Source organism: Canis lupus, chromosome 19 (assembly GCF_011100685.1).
Source record: "Canis lupus familiaris isolate Mischka breed German Shepherd chromosome 19, alternate assembly UU_Cfam_GSD_1.0, whole genome shotgun sequence".
Classification (NCBI taxonomy): Eukaryota; Metazoa; Chordata; class Mammalia; order Carnivora; family Canidae; genus Canis; species Canis lupus.
In genome coordinates this window covers 27,045,774-27,061,533 of record NC_049240.1, presented here as the reverse complement: position 1 = coordinate 27,061,533, position 15,760 = coordinate 27,045,774, and the positions used below count along the sequence as shown (strand labels likewise).

The following is a 15,760-nucleotide window of genomic DNA, read 5'->3' as shown; positions in this document are numbered from 1 at the left end:
CATCATAGCTGAGTAGATCTGGGAATGCTCAACGCATTGCAGTTACTGACTCATGAGAAATTCTCAAATAGCTGAGAATTTTTTTTTTAAGGATAGCTGATTCTTTTCACTTCTAATCTCTCTTCACCTTGCCCAAGATAGTATTAAGAAGAACAACCTTAATGTTTAACTTTGCCATGAAAATCGACTTTATCTTCCATGGGGCTTGCAATTCTTTTAGTATCAATGTCTCCTTTTTCCAAAAAGCTTAAAAATTTAAGATATTTTTTGTTTTAATTTAGGGACATTTCATTAAATTTAGCATTCAGTTATGCATGCAGTGATTTGAGAACAAGCTCTGGACAATTGAGTTTGGCTTCAGAGTGGCCACAAATTGGTTTTTAGTGTTTTATCTGTGAAATATGGCAAGTAGGATTATCATACAAATATATGCCTTTATCCAAAGGGCTTTATTTTTATATGGTGCGCCCTAAAGAAGAGATGCAAAGTATGGCTGCTACCCTACAGAGAAATTCAGATTACAATTAGATTAAAGGGAAGATCTGTATGAAATGACTGATATCTAAATGTCCAACCAGACTAGACAAACTACATTCTCTTTACATGTAAAATTAGTGTAAAATATTAATGTATATGTCATAATTTTTGAGATATAAAGGTGAAATATGAAAAAAAAGTTTAGACAATCCCTAGAACAAAATAGGCAGGTGATGATATTTTAATACTACTGATTATATGCATAACAATAACATTTCTAGCTGTAACAGTGACTATTGAAATTATCATGATCGACTCTTAAAAATTGATTTCATTAGAAATGTTTAAGCATAAGTGAGATAAAAGAAATATTTTTCATATATCACCAAACCTACCTATCCACTCATTCAGCCTATTAAAAAAAAATCAGTGAATATTTAATGCCTTCCCTCCTCCTTATTATATGCTAGACATTTTTTTCTCAACACTGAGAATACCTTGGGAAAAAATACAGATAAATTTCTGTTATCATGGAGCTTATAATTAAATGAATGATGAAAATTACTGAACGAGCTTAAAAATGTATGACTTAAGAAAAGAACAGAATGGTGATAAGTACTGTAAAAACCAGTTATTTGAAAAACCAGACATTTCTACAATGTCTGACTAAAATATCTGTAAGGAATATTTTTACCTAGTGACTCAGAATGAGTTTATGATTTTGTGTGACTGAAACAATATTTCCCGTAAGTATACTGAATCATATTCATATCTTCTGTTCTAGACTCTTCCATTTTATTAACTCTGCCTTTATGCAACTTACATTCTAGTACAGGGAGATAGACAATAAATAATAAATGTAACAATAAGGAAAATGTTACAAGGTTATGAGCTCTGTTGGGGGGGGAGCAGAGTAAAGAGGTCAGGAATATGTATAAGTAAGGTGAAGTTCTCACAGTTTTCAACATGACTATCAGAGAACTCTTTAAGCAGGTGGTATTTGAGCAGAAATTTGGAGGATTTGTGGGATGGGGGATTGTTTGTTGGGGATCCATGTATATATCCAGAGAAGAGCATTCAGGCAAAGAAAACAGGGAATACAAAGTCTGAGACAGTTGTATGATTGTTGTTTAAGAACTATTAAGAGAAGCATTGTGACTGGACCCCAGTGAGAAGGCAAAATGGAGTAGATGATGAGGAAAAAGAAGTAATGAAAGCCTTAGGACCCTATAATCACAACAAAGGTATCTCCTTCTACTCTGGGTAAGATGGGGAGTTATTAAAGAGCTTTGAGCAGGGGAGTAGTAGATCTGATTGATACTGATTTATATGATTTACACATCTGATTTGTTTATAACAGGATTGTTCTACATGCTCTGGTAAGAATCCTTTATAAGGGGCTAAAGCTAGAAAAGGCATAATTAGGAGGCTATTGAAATAATCTGGGTGAGAAATGCTGGCTGTTTGGATGAGGGTGGCAGTAATAGAACTGGTGGGAGGTAAAGAAATAGTTGGAGTAAGGACATATTTTGGAGTAAGGGTGTATAAAAGTATGCCATACCCTACTGGAAATAGGGTATGAAACAAAGAGACATCAGGGGTGATTCTAAGATTTTTGGTCAATCATCTGGAAGTATAGGCTTACTAGTACTTAAGGTGAGAAGTTATGGAAGGAATGATTTAGAAAAGAGGATCATAAATTCAGGCATATTAATGTTTGAAGTTATTAGGCATTCAGGTAGAGATGTTGAGAAGATAATTGTATAGAGGAGACTGCAGGTATGGGGAGAAGATCAATATGGAGATATAAATTTGGAATTGATCTACATTTAGGTAATGTACTGCTTTCAGTAGTGTCCCTCCAAATTCACCTAAGAACTTCAGAATGTGATTTTATGTAGAAACAGTGTCTTACCACAACTAATTGGTTAAGATAAAGTCATGCTGGATTATAGTGGATCCTAAATCAAATTACTGGTGTCTTTATAAGGAGAAGAGATATTGATACACAGACTTAGAGACACATGGATACATGCAGAGAGCAGGACATGTGACATGACAGTAGAGGCAGAGATTGAAATGATGCAACTATAAACCAAGGAAAACCATAGATTGTCAGATCCCAGCAGAAACTAGGAAGAGGCAGGAAAGATTTTCCCCTGTGGAAATGCTGACACTTTGATTTCAAGCTTCTAACTTCCAGAATTATGTGTAACAGCAATTCTAGGAAACCAAAAAGATAATAGTGAAACCATAATACTGGATGAGATGGTCAAGAGAGTAAGAGTTGATAGAGAAAAGTCCATAGACTGAGCCCTCGGACTTCAACATCAAGAGGGCAAGGAGAAATAGAGGAACTAGTCATGCAGAAGGATGGGCCAATGAAGAAGGAAGGAAAGCAGGAGAGAGAATGTTCTAGAAGCTAAGCGAAGAATTTTACAGAAAAGAGAGTGACTGTATAGAATGCTAAAGAGACTTAAGATGGGGATTTTGAGTGGAAATTTGGTTTAGCAACTTGAAGGTCATTGATGACTTTACCAATAGAAGTTTTTGGTAGAGACCTAGAGCTAAAATCCTACTGGAAGGATTTTAAAAGTAGATGAAAGAGAGGAATTGGACATAGGAAATATAGATAAAACCTCAGGAGTTTTATCATAGACCAGAAGAGAACAGAGAAATATAGCAATAGCTACAGTTAAGAAGGTTGAAGAGTTTTCTTTTCTTTTCATTTTTCCCCCTTTAAGATAGGAAAAATGCTAATGGAAATGTAATACAGAGGATGAAACAAAAAAATTGTAAAGGAAGGGGGATGTTTCCTGACTGATGTCTTGAAGTACATGAGAAGGATGAAAAGGAATGCATAAAATGATATTAGGTGAGAATCGTGGACAGTTTATCAAAGTAAAGAAAAAAAGTAGAACATACGGGTTTAGAAAGTGATAGTTTAGTAAATATGGTAGCAGGAGGTTGTGGGAGTTCTTTTCTGGTTGCTTCAGTTTTGTTGGAGGATGGGAGGCATCAGCTGAAAGTTGGGAAGAAGGCAGAGTTGGGGGCCAGAGGACAGAAGAGAAGACATTAAAGAACTGTCTAACCCATCAAGTGCACTGAGACAGAGATGATGCAAGAAAGACCCACTTGAAGTTGTGGACAAATCTGAAGTGGCCTACCAGCAGTATACATGGTTTGTATTGTCTTCTGCCAGCTAAACCTGGCAGGAGTAGAGACTGTGTAGGTTGCATTTTAGTAGTTACAGTTCTGCGAAACAAATATGTCCATTCAGTAAAGAGTGGCCAAGGGAATTAAGACCCTGTGAGAGAGGATGATTTACAGGCAGTTTGAGCTAGGTCAGGAGAAAAAAGAGGATATGAAGGGGTTGAGAAACATCAAGTAGTTGGTGAGATTACTTCTTACACTAGGGATTTGGGGAATCCAGGCGTTAAAAGAAGGGAGCCAGAAAGGGAGGAGGTTGTATTCAGGGAAGTGAGACACTTTCCTTGCAGTTATGGAGGGGTTGTAATTATTAGTAATAGCAAATACCAAATTCTGATATTGATTCCATGATGCACTGATCATTCATGACTAGCAGTTTCGGAAAACATTGTTCCATGGAGGTGCCGAGGTAGGTTTGTATGGATATAAAAAGCATGACTGCATGGATCACTTCTGATCCATGAATGAGGAGAGACTTTCTGGCAATGATCTGTATGAGGAGCATTCCAGATGGTGAGAAAACCAAGTGTAAGACTCTAATGCAGGAGTGAACTTGTCACATTGGGGATTATGAAGTAGGTCAATAGTGGTCGGAGCTTAGTGAGCAGGAGCAAATGTGGAATGCAATAAGATCAAAGAGGTGTAGAAGAAGATCAAAAACATCTTGAAGGTCATGGCAAATAATTTGGATTTTATTCTAAGTGCACTTAGGAGTTATTAAAATCTTTTAATCAGTGGAACCAAAATTTCAAGTGTATTTCAACTGCTATGTAGAGAATGGATGGGTATGGGATAAGAGGAGTTAAGACTAGAATCTGGGAGAGGACTTCAGATGTGTTGCAATAGTCCACATGAGAGTTGGTGATGGATTGAATGAGGTTGTGGTGGTTGATCTAGAAAGAATCTTGGAATGCAGAATTTACTTGTAGAGACCAGATGGCTGCTGATGACTTGGGTATGCATTATGTGTGTAGGGGTACTAGCAAAGGAAACCAACAAAACAAGGAGTTTTGACATAAGCAACCAGTGGATGGGTATTGCTACTGAGGGGGGCAGTGAAGACAGAAGAGAAGTCTAATTGAAAGAAAGAAGGAAAGAAAAAGAAAAAGAAAAGAAGAGAAAAAGAAGGAAGGAAGGAAGGAAGGAAGGAAGGAAGGAAGGCAATGAATTAAGGAACCAATCAAGCAAGAAAGAACGAAGAAGTAAGAAGAATAACAAATACCCCACCAATCCAGCACCGTACCTACGCCCGCACCCCACAATAATCAAATAAGCAAGAGACTACAGAACTAAAAAAAAAACCAAAAGAAAGAAAGAAAGAAAGAAAGAAAGAAAGAAAGAAAGGAAGGAAAGAAAGAATATCTTTAGTACAGGGTCAAATGTCTAAAAGTAGGCATCTATGGTTTTGTCTTTGCTTTCAACTAGGTTATAAAACTCTTAAAAATAGAACTATAATATTGTAACTGTTTATTTAGTATCTGACACACAGTGAGTAATTTTTAGCTTATAATTTTGGTGGAGTGGTAATAAAATTCTCCAGAGTAGATATTTTATTCAACAAATGTCTTCTGGAGACTTACGATAGCAAACCACATGTTATACTTTGTAGACACAAAGATGAATAAGCAGCTATCCCTCCTAGGGGACCTTAAATTCAAGAAAAAAAAAAGACAAGATAAACATGATAAATTGAGTCTGTTACTAAAAGCGAGCACAGTGGTAACATAATACAATAAAAGATTATGTCAGACTTAAGGGTTAGTGAAGACCTGGTTCATATGAGATGGGTTTTAAAGAATGAGGAGGAGGTTGCCAGGCAGATGAGGAGGCAGAGGAAAAGAAAAACACACAGTGGTAAAGAGGAACATTATTTGGGGAGATGCTGAGTGTTCAGGTGTGATTCAGATATGAGTAAGATGTACATGATAAAATTGGAAAGGTAAAAAATAAATAAATAAATAAATAAATAAATAAATAAATAAATAAATAAATGGCTTTGTACATCAGGCTAAGAAGTTGGAATATATCATGTAGTATTAAGGAGGCTTGGAATCTTTTTAAGTGCGAGAGTCACATGTCCAAATATGTGTTACAATACACTAATGGCAGTGTAGAAGACAGTAGAGTAAGAGGACTGGAAAAGTGGGAACTGGTTAAATAAAATAAAACAAAATGATGTTTTTGAATAATTGAGATGCAAGAATCTTTAAGGCCCAACTTAAGGATTTTAACTGGATATTACTTAGACTTTTTAATTTTCAGTTTCTACTTCATATTTTCCACTCTTATGAGTAGACAGTTGTCAAGAAGGACATAAATAATAAAATTAATGAAATGAAAATCAAAACACCAAGATTCTTAGAATTAGAAGGAATCTGGAAGAGCATGCTACCTAACAGCCCACTAGTACACATGATGGGTGTTTCCTTAAAATAGGCTGGCTTTGGCCAGGTCCCCTTGCCCTACACCTACATATTTCCACCACTATCCTGGTTCAACTCCTCTCAGTACTAAATATGCTACTGCTACAGAGCTATTATTTATATTTAGGTGGTAAAAACCCAAATAATAATAATTGGGCAACAATATTTGGGAATATGCAACAGTCAGAGCCAGAAAGAGAGAGCAAATCAGAAAAACCAGCATTAGCTGTTCTTATATCAGCTGACTCTATTGTGTATTGGTCTCATAGACCAAACATGTTTCTTCTAATCTGGCTTAGATTATTTTATAATCTTATTTTGCATTATGTATTCTGAAATGCCATAAAGGCAATAGGAAGAAAAGGAATTCTAGGAAGTAGAAAGAATTAAAGAGAGAATGGAAAGGATTCTATTTTATCGAAGTTTTCACAATTCAATTACAAAATAGACCTGTGGCTGTTATATTTTCCAGTCTGGCATTGTGGTTTCTGATCTCTCTCTCTCTCTCTCTCTCTCTCTCTCACACACACACACACACACACACACACACACACACATACACGCACACACAGGATTTTGCACCTATACTTAGTCCATATGGACCCAGATGCTATAGTAATAGCATATGTGAATACCTTTTTAAAACTTGAATAATAAACCCTAGAAAATAGTAACGATCAACTAAAAGACAATTTTATCAAATTTTTGCATTTTATGAATCCTATGTTTAATTCTAATTTCTAATATATATTTTTTCAAGGAAGCTTACAGGTTCGCTATCAGCTAAGCAAGGAAGAAACCCAAGTTTTCAATATTGATGCAGAGAACTTTGCCAACAGAAGGATGCACCATTTGAAGATTAACCGGGAAGGAAGAGAGCTTGCTATTCAGGTACCTTACTTCTCTTCTCATTCAGGCAAATGTGCTTTGACTGTTCAGCAAAATTTTCTGAGCTTCTACTCTGATCCATGTATGCATCCAAGTTCCGGGGATATATATTAAGTACACTTGACTCCAGCCTTTGAAGAACTAGACAAAGTGAACTACAGTGTGTTCCCCACTTTCTACCAGCATCAACATCACCTGAGACCTTGCTAGAAATGCAGATTTGTGGGCATTACATCAGATTACTTAATCAAGACATTTTTGCAAGGGAGGTACCAGGTGATCAGAAGCCTAATCAAGTTTGATAATCTTGAAATGGAGTCTAAAAGGAAGACACACAGCTGAAGAGGAAATTATAAGAGACTGGCGAGGGCTAGGGTAGAAATGTGCACAGGTGATATGGGAGCACAGGAGAGGGCACTCAATATTTGTTTCTTGGAGAAAGTTAAGAATAAACTGAGTCTTTAAGGTGAGTAGGAATTGGCTAAGTGAAGAAGAGAGAAAGAAATACTCTGATGGTTAGTCCATGTGAGAAGCAAAGATGTCCAGAAGAGCAGAGCAGGTGGCAGGTACTCTGGAATTCCAGGGGTCTTGGTATAGACAGCAGGGAGCAGGTGAGGGCACATCACAACAGAGAATTGGCAGAGTCCAGATCATCCTATTCAGAATCATGACTTCAAGTGAGCTCTTCATCTGACCAACAATCAGTTCTTATGTGTTTAATCTATTACTCTCTTGATCGCCTGGATGATAATTTTAAACTCCTTCTTTCTCCTTATAGCCCAACAATTACAACCCCATCTTCACTTGTACAAGATGACTTTGTTTTCTTCCTTCTTGTGATAAATGTAGCATTCAGAAGAGAATACCTGCACACTCTCACCACCACATTAACCCACTCACCTGCATTGGTGTCTGGGCAGTCTGTCTCCCTCATGTTGATGAATATGAGCAGGCAGGGCTTCTAGCTAAGGCTGAACACACCAGTTGTAGGCCTGGTCTCATACCCCACTCAAGAACATCACTCCAGCATCTAGATCTTCCCATCCCTTGTCAACATTCCCCAGTTCGGTTGAATGACTTCCTAAAACATAAACACACAAGGATTTCATGCATTAGGAACATAACTACAATACAACGCAACACAATACAACATGATAGAAAACATTCTTTAGGTCAGAGAAGGAAACCTCTCTCTTATGACTTCATATACTGCCCCATTTTCTCTTTCAGTTTATTGCCCACGGACTTGGGAATGTTTATATATTTGGTTTTCCAAATTCCCCTTACTTTTTCTTAAACCTGCACCAATGAAGGATTTGTCACTATGCTGGAGTAAAATTATACTTCTCAAGACACCAGTGATCTTCAAGAATCTAGCAATCCTTTCCTTACTTGTCTTCTCACTGGCATTTGACACAGTGATACCTCTGCTTTTGAGACACATTCTTATTTGACTTGTAGAATACCACTCTCACCTGTTTCTTCTGCATCTCTTTTGTTACCTTCTTGTCATTATCTGAACTAGAGCATCCCAGGACTCATCTTCACATTCCTTTTATTTTGAGTTTATACTCATTCCATGTCTAATGTGATTCAGACTCACATCTTTAAATGCCATGGAATGCTAATTAGTTAATCCCAAAGGTACATCTAACTCCAGTGCATTCTCTGAATTCCAGACCTATCTCTCATTGCCTACATGGTATATCTCTTTGAATGTCTATTGGGCATCTTAAACATTACATATTTTGCACTGAGCTACTGAGAATCTTTCCCCAAACACACCTTATATCCATAATCTTCCACATCTCAGTTAAAGACAGCTCCATTCTTGCAAATTCTCAGTCTAAACACTATGGTGTTATCTCTGATATCACTCTTCTCTCATGTGCAACATCCTGTTGAACTTCTACCCTGCCCCAGCCACCTTCATCTCATCCTTGGATTGTTACAGTTTGAAATTGCATCTTAATCGACAGATCTCTGCTTCACTTTTTGTTCCCCTACAGCCTGTTCTCTACACATTAGCCATAGAGATCCTATTAAAACATAAATCAGGGATGCCTGGGTGGCTCAGCGGCTGAGCATCTGCCTTCGGCCCAGGACGTGATCTTGGAGTCCCAGAATCGAGCCCCACATTGGGCTCCCTGCATGGAGCCTGCTTCTCCCTCTGCCTCTGCCTCTGCCTCTGTCTCTGCCTCTCTCTCTCTCTCTCTCTCTGTCTCTCATGAATAAATAAATAAAATCTTAAAAAAAAAAACATAAATCAGATGGTGGAGCTCTTCCATCTGAACACCTTGATGATTTTCTTTCTCATGTAGAATAAAAGCTAAAGACCTTGCAGAGACTTAGGAGATCTCTATGACCCAGCATCTGCTGCTCCATTCTCATATTACTTCTCATATATCAGTACTTTCTTTGACTCCATTCATGCCACTCTGGCCTTCTTGTTTTCGAGGCTCTTGAATGTACTTGAATATGCTTTGCCTAGAATGCATATATATCCATATATCTACATTCCTAATTGAACTTGCACTTAAAATTTTTATTTATTTATTTATTTATTTGAGAAAGAGCATAAGCAGAGGGAGAGGCAGAGGGAAAAGCAGACTCCCCACTAAGCAGGGAGGCCTATGCTGGAATTGATCCCAGGACCCTGGGATCATGATCTGAGCCCAGGGCTTAACTGATTAGCCACCTAGGTGCCCTGTACTTGCACTTCTCCCCAAGGTTTACTCAAAATGTTATTCTCAATGAGACAATTTTTGATCATCTTGTTTCGTACAGCGACCTAGCCCTTTGACTTCCACCCTACAATGCTTATGCACAATCTAACTTTCAATATAATTTAATTATTTATCTAATTTTTTTTTGTCCTCTCTCTTTCCTCTAGAGGACAGGGATTTTTCTCTATTTTCATTACCATAGAATCCTCACCTTATCAAGCAGTGCCTAACATACAGCAAGTATTCAATTAATATTTATGAAGGAAATGAATGAATTCTAGAGGATTTATTGTACTATGTGGAGGAGATCAAATTCGCCCTGTGAAGAAGTGAAGGGAAACCATTGGATTTTAGGCAGGGGAAGTAGTAGCATGGTTAGATTTTCATTTTCAGGGATTTACTGTGATTACTGCATAGAAATACACGTTTGGGAGTGATAAGACATAAGACAGAGGCTGGTCAGAAAGAAATCATGGGGACTTCAATTAGTACAGTGGGGGAAACCATGGAGATGAAGATGTTAAATGTCATAGAAGCAACATCCACCTTTTGGATATGGGCTATGGGAGAAGTCAACGGTTGTCTACTAGTTTTTTTTCTTGACTGAGTGGGAGTTCAGGAATAATTGTCAAGTGTATGGTACAAAATCAATCCCTGAGTGATTATAATTTAATGAGCTCACCTCTAGAATTTACTCTTGAAATAAGGGCACACATCTTTGGAGAAAGTTTAGGTTGGGGAAAGATTGAGGGAGGAAAGGTATGGGAATGATGACTTCTCAAAATCTCAATGACTTTTGACTGAGGTGCTGATGGGACATGCAGGACGCATTCTAGTAGGCATGCATATGTATGATTCAGTTTTCCTTCTTAATATTTCCTGTATTCTTTTCCATAAATGAAAGACACAAACAGGTCAGGGAGAGAACAATAAGTATTTCCTTATCTTTTCTATCAAAAGATTTCCAATCAATTTAATACTCAGTGATAAGCACATATTGGTTGAAAAGATATTTCCAAAACACTGAAGGAGCAGAAAAACCTAGAGCCAGAGACTTTTTTTTATATGTAATTTTAAATCAGTTTATTGACACAGTAACACAACACACCTGCCTCCCAGATACCCCCACCCCTCTTATCCTATCTAGATCTCTTCTTCCTCCTGCTTAGAACAAAGTTCAGTAAAAACAGAAAAGGGTAGGCAACTACTACATCTCCAGTCCTACCCTTAGGCTGAAGCAGAGTGTAGGCCTTACTCAGAAGTGGTTAGAGAGGCCGGGTGGGCATCACTCTACTCAACCAACTAGAGGCATGTAGTACTTAAAAACAAATTCCCTTCTAACCCCTAGACCTTGAGCTGCTTTTCCTCCTTCTTTCTTTGTGATGCTATGAAGATCATGGGGACTGAGCCTGCAACCAGCAGCAAGTACTCCTAGCGATGATTTAAGAATTGTAATTTGGTTAGTGTTTCAAGGTACAGGTGCCCCCTAAAATGCTTCAGTGGTGGAGGTGAATTTCATTGTTCCTATTTAAAATGCATTCATGACATTAAACAGATTAAGCCAATTTACCAAAATGCCAACTCAACAAGCTGTAAAGAAGGAGGTGCTAAGCACTTTTGAAACAAAGTAATTACTTTTTTCCTTTGAGAGATGAAGATCCTGAGGTCAAGAGAGGCATCCCTATACGACTTGAGTGTGAATCCCTGTTCAACCACTTACATTATGTGATCTTAGACCACTACTTACTGTTCTAAGCTTCAGTCTACTGCTTTATTAAAGAAGAGGGGGGTGCAAATGCAAACTGAGCTCAGTCAATTTTCATAAAGATTATATGAAAGAACATAGCTAAAAGACCAAGCATGAGGCCTAGCATGTAGGACTTACTGAAAAAAAGGTTTGTCCCATTTTCTTCTTTTTCTATCCCATTTAACAACTTGACAAGAAAACTGGGCATCCTAGATTCTGAGATCAACAAAGCTTCTGTAGGCCAAATTACAAACTAGATATCCAGCAATTACAAAGGACTACGGATAGTACTTCACCCCTTACCACCCCACCAATTATAATTAAAGCAATACTAAACCATAAAATAAGTAAAACAAAAGCAATACTAAACATAAAATAATAAAAGGAAATCTGGCAAAATAGTGTATTTCCTGTTGAAAATCTCAATGATTGCAATAACCCATATTAAAAATGTTTAAAGCCTAAAAATAAAGACCTCTGGTACACCCCTCTTTTGTGTATATATGCTTTTGTTCTATGAATTTGCTAAGTTTTTGTTTTTTTTTGTTTTTTTTTTTTTTTTTTTCAAATTGGTAATCCAGCGCCTGAACCAGTACTAGCACTCAGGTACCCATGTTCCATGTTGGGGCTCAACCCCATTCCCCAATTTCCATGGTCCAGCCTTCGGTATCCTTTGAGTCATCTTTCTTTCCTCTCCAAACCTTTACAAATACTCATCTTTTTCTAAAAACTCCCCAATTGAGTGGCATTTACTTCCTTCTGTATTTCACTGGTCATCTAATTTAAGTACTAAAGACCAGGTAAGTTCCCACAAAATAGAACAGCAGGATAGGGATAACTCATGTATTTGAACAGTAAGTTCTCCCACATGTAACATGTAAGCATGGACCAATCAAGGTTCAGGAGCAACTTGTATAGGAAGCTGATCCAGTGGACCCTGGGTGGCAGATGACCAGCAGAAGGTAGGGGAATCTCAGCTCAACCTTTAGTTCTAAGAATTCTTTTTTTTAAAGATTTATTTATTTATTTATTCATTCATGAGAAACACAGAGAGACAGAGAGAGGCAGAGACACAGGCATAGGGAGAAGCAGGCTCCATGCAGGGAGCCTGACATAGGACTCGATCCCGGGTCTCCAGGATCAGGCCCTGGGCTGAAGGTGGTGCTAAACTGCTGAGCCACCCGGGCTGCCTGAGCTCTAAGAATTCTTCTACTGTTCTCCACTCTGCAGGAAATTCCCACTCATTTCAGCCTCCTCTCCAATCTGGACAAGAGCGCATGAGAGGAGGCCCCTGCTCCTGCTGGAAGGGGCAGTTTTAGAGAGTAGAAGAGGCAAGAGAGAGCTTTGAAGTAGGGTAGGAAGAAAACTCCTTCAGGGAAAGGATTGAATCTGATCTCTTGAGTTTGGTAAATGGAGACCATGGGGACCAAAAACCCTATGCTGTACCTAAAGATGTAAGGGTTACCGGGCAGTGAGAGGCATCCTGGTAGTGTGACCATCTCTGTCCCCATAGCCCCAAGATAGAAAGTGAATCAATACACTCAACAAACTTGTGTCAGGAGTTACTCTGCCAGTTTCTGTAGTAGATCCTATGGAAAACATATATTGAAAAGATGTCTGAATTCTCAAAGAGGCCATAGTTTAGTAAGGGTGGGAGGGAGAGAGGAGGAAGGAAAAAGAGAGAGGGAAGTAGATCATTATAATGCAACACTTTAAATTCAAACTTACGGGCAGAGAAAAAGCCACCATGAGAATACAAAAGAGTGTCAACTGATCTAACCAAGACATCATAGAAAGCTTCCTGGAGGACGTGGATTCCTAGAACACTTAGAACAGTGTTTGGCGCATAGTAGATTCTTAGATGTTTGCTGATGAGTTTTGTTGAAATCTAGAAGTGAAAACATATAATGATTGTCTACAAGTTGCTCAGATACCTAGAGAGGTGTGGACAAGTAAAGCAAACGCCGTAAGGAGTGATGAGTGGGCCACATGACAATGGGACACTGCTTTGTGGCACTGTCTGGCCTTGGCCAAGTTATTGATCTCTAGGATATCAGTTCCTCAGTTGTAAAACAGGGGCAATAATACCTATTTCACAGTATTTTGGAGAGGCATATATTTTGAAATGTGATGTCTCACACATACCAAGTGTTCAATAAATAGCAAATATTAGTCCACTCTAATTTAATAAATGAAATAGTAGTAAAGCTTCTAATCATGTACAAGTCATAGCTGGTGACTTCTCTCACAGCAGAGACCACTACAAAATGAGGATTCTAGAGGATAGTTAATGTGAGCAGAACTGGGTGTGGAGGGACCGGAGATCTGGGAGAATTAGGTGTCAGTCCTGGACTAGTTGCTCCCCAAGGGGCGGGGAGGTTTGGCACACAGTTCTAAGAGATTTTTTTTTTTTTTTTTTTTTTTTAGTTCTAAGAGATCTTAAACTCCTTTTCTTCCAAGTGAAACTGTGAGATAACAGGGATCCTACCTAGGGATAATATCACATAAATGTTCAGTATAGAGTCTAGAAGAAATTGTAATCCAAAAAAAAAAAAAAAAGAAAAGAAAGAAATTGCAGATTTGACTAGACCAAAAGGCTGGGAATGGATGGATAACACTGCCTTGGAATGAGGAGGGGGTGCAGAAGGGGATAGAGAGGGGATTTGGTACCCCGAAAGGAGGGTGCCCTAAAGGATTATTCTGGAAATAAAGTTCTAAAGAATCCCAGTGGGGGCTTTTGCTCACCCCTGTGAGGGGGGCTTATCAGGTGTTTATGTTAGTGGCAACTGTTCAGCTAGCCTCTCCTCCCCAGGGTCCAACTTTTTGCCAAACTGAAATATTTGCTCAGCAAAATTCCCTAGTCCACACCCGAATGAGGCCAGATCAGAATTATTGCAGCAAAGGAGGTGTCGGAGGCCAAATGGGAAAAGGGGGCAATGGGGAATGAATGTGTGTTTTCCATTCAATGTCAATCCTGCACAGTGTGGTCCCAAGAAGGCTTCATTTGTTTGCTTGTTTGCAGCAAAGAACTTGGGGAGAAAATCTCAGTGGGGAGATAAGTACCTGTCAAAAGCTGTACAGAATTTCCCAGGGAGAAGCCTTGTATGAAAGCCTTTATTTAACCAAGGGGAAGAAAGGGGTATTTTATGTGCATTGTGGGAGAATTAGCAAGACATTTCTCATCTCTCCAGAGAGAAAGCCTCAAAGAGGGGTCTGCTCTGTGTGTGTTTCCAAGCTCTTTCTTTATGGGAGGGTTTTATGCCCTTTACTGGCAGATCTCTGCTGATGCACCTTTGTTTTCTCTTCTTCTGCAGGTAGATCATCAACTGAGACTCAGTTATAACTTCTCCTCAGAAGTTGAATTCAGGGCCATACGGTCACTCACCTTGGGCAAAGTCAGAGGTTTGTTGTTCTTGTCCGTTCTTTTCCAGTGGGCTTTATTGAAATAAATGAAGAAATAATTTCCATTTGGGCTGGTTAGTGATTCAGATCTGGAGGTTCTTGTTCCTATAACATGCAAGATCTAAAACCAGGGTTTCTGGTGTAGGACTTGCTGAGACACATGTGGCATTGTTGGGAGCTGGCGTTTATATCTACTTTATAGAAGCCTCAATGAGGCACAGTAACAAAGAAATTAAGTAAAATCATTAATGTTTACTTACTTTCTAATTAATTAATTTTAAATGTTTCTTGAATTTTTTGCTGAAATTTTCTAAATTTTTAGTCAAAGAAATTAAGGATTTGAGCTACCCAATTATTGGATAGTTCAGATGCTTAATCTCTTTATTAATTCATCACCAACTGAAAGAGGATTGAAATCTCCTATAATAGTGGATTTTGTTTTTTTCTACTGGAAGTTCTGTGAATTTTCATCTTGTATACAATAAAGGTCTTTATTAGGTGCACACAGGATTGAAATTTGTGTATCTTGATAAATTGAACATTTTTTTTTTCATACTGAAGTGGTCTTTTTAAAACTTAATTTCTTCTTGGGGTTAAGTCTCTTTTGTCTATTTTTAATAAGTCTGATTTCTTTTTGCTTTAGTTAGTATTTTCCCATATATTTCCTTTCAATTTTTCTTCCCTTTTTTCTTTCTTATTTTTTAAAAATTCAAGTAAAATGAACATATAGTATTTATGTTTAAGTATTTATCCCTTTAAGTGTACTATATAATCATTCAGCAATTCTATGCATTGTTCAGTGCTCATCACAGTAAGTGTATTTTAAAAAATACATTTATTTATTTATTTATTTATTTATTTATTTATTTATTTGAGAGAGAAAGAGA

General features: G+C 37.9%; 1 protein-coding gene across 1 annotated transcript in view; it reads left to right on the top strand.

Annotated features, from left to right (window-relative positions):
- Nucleotides 1-15,760, top strand: part of CNTNAP5 (contactin associated protein family member 5) — a 785,909-nt gene that overhangs the window by 733,343 nt on the left and 36,806 nt on the right. Inside the window, 2 exon segments of the mRNA NM_001048108.1 lie at nucleotides 6,871-7,001; nucleotides 14,786-14,873. Coding sequence (NP_001041573.1) covers nucleotides 6,871-7,001; nucleotides 14,786-14,873 — 219 coding nt within the window.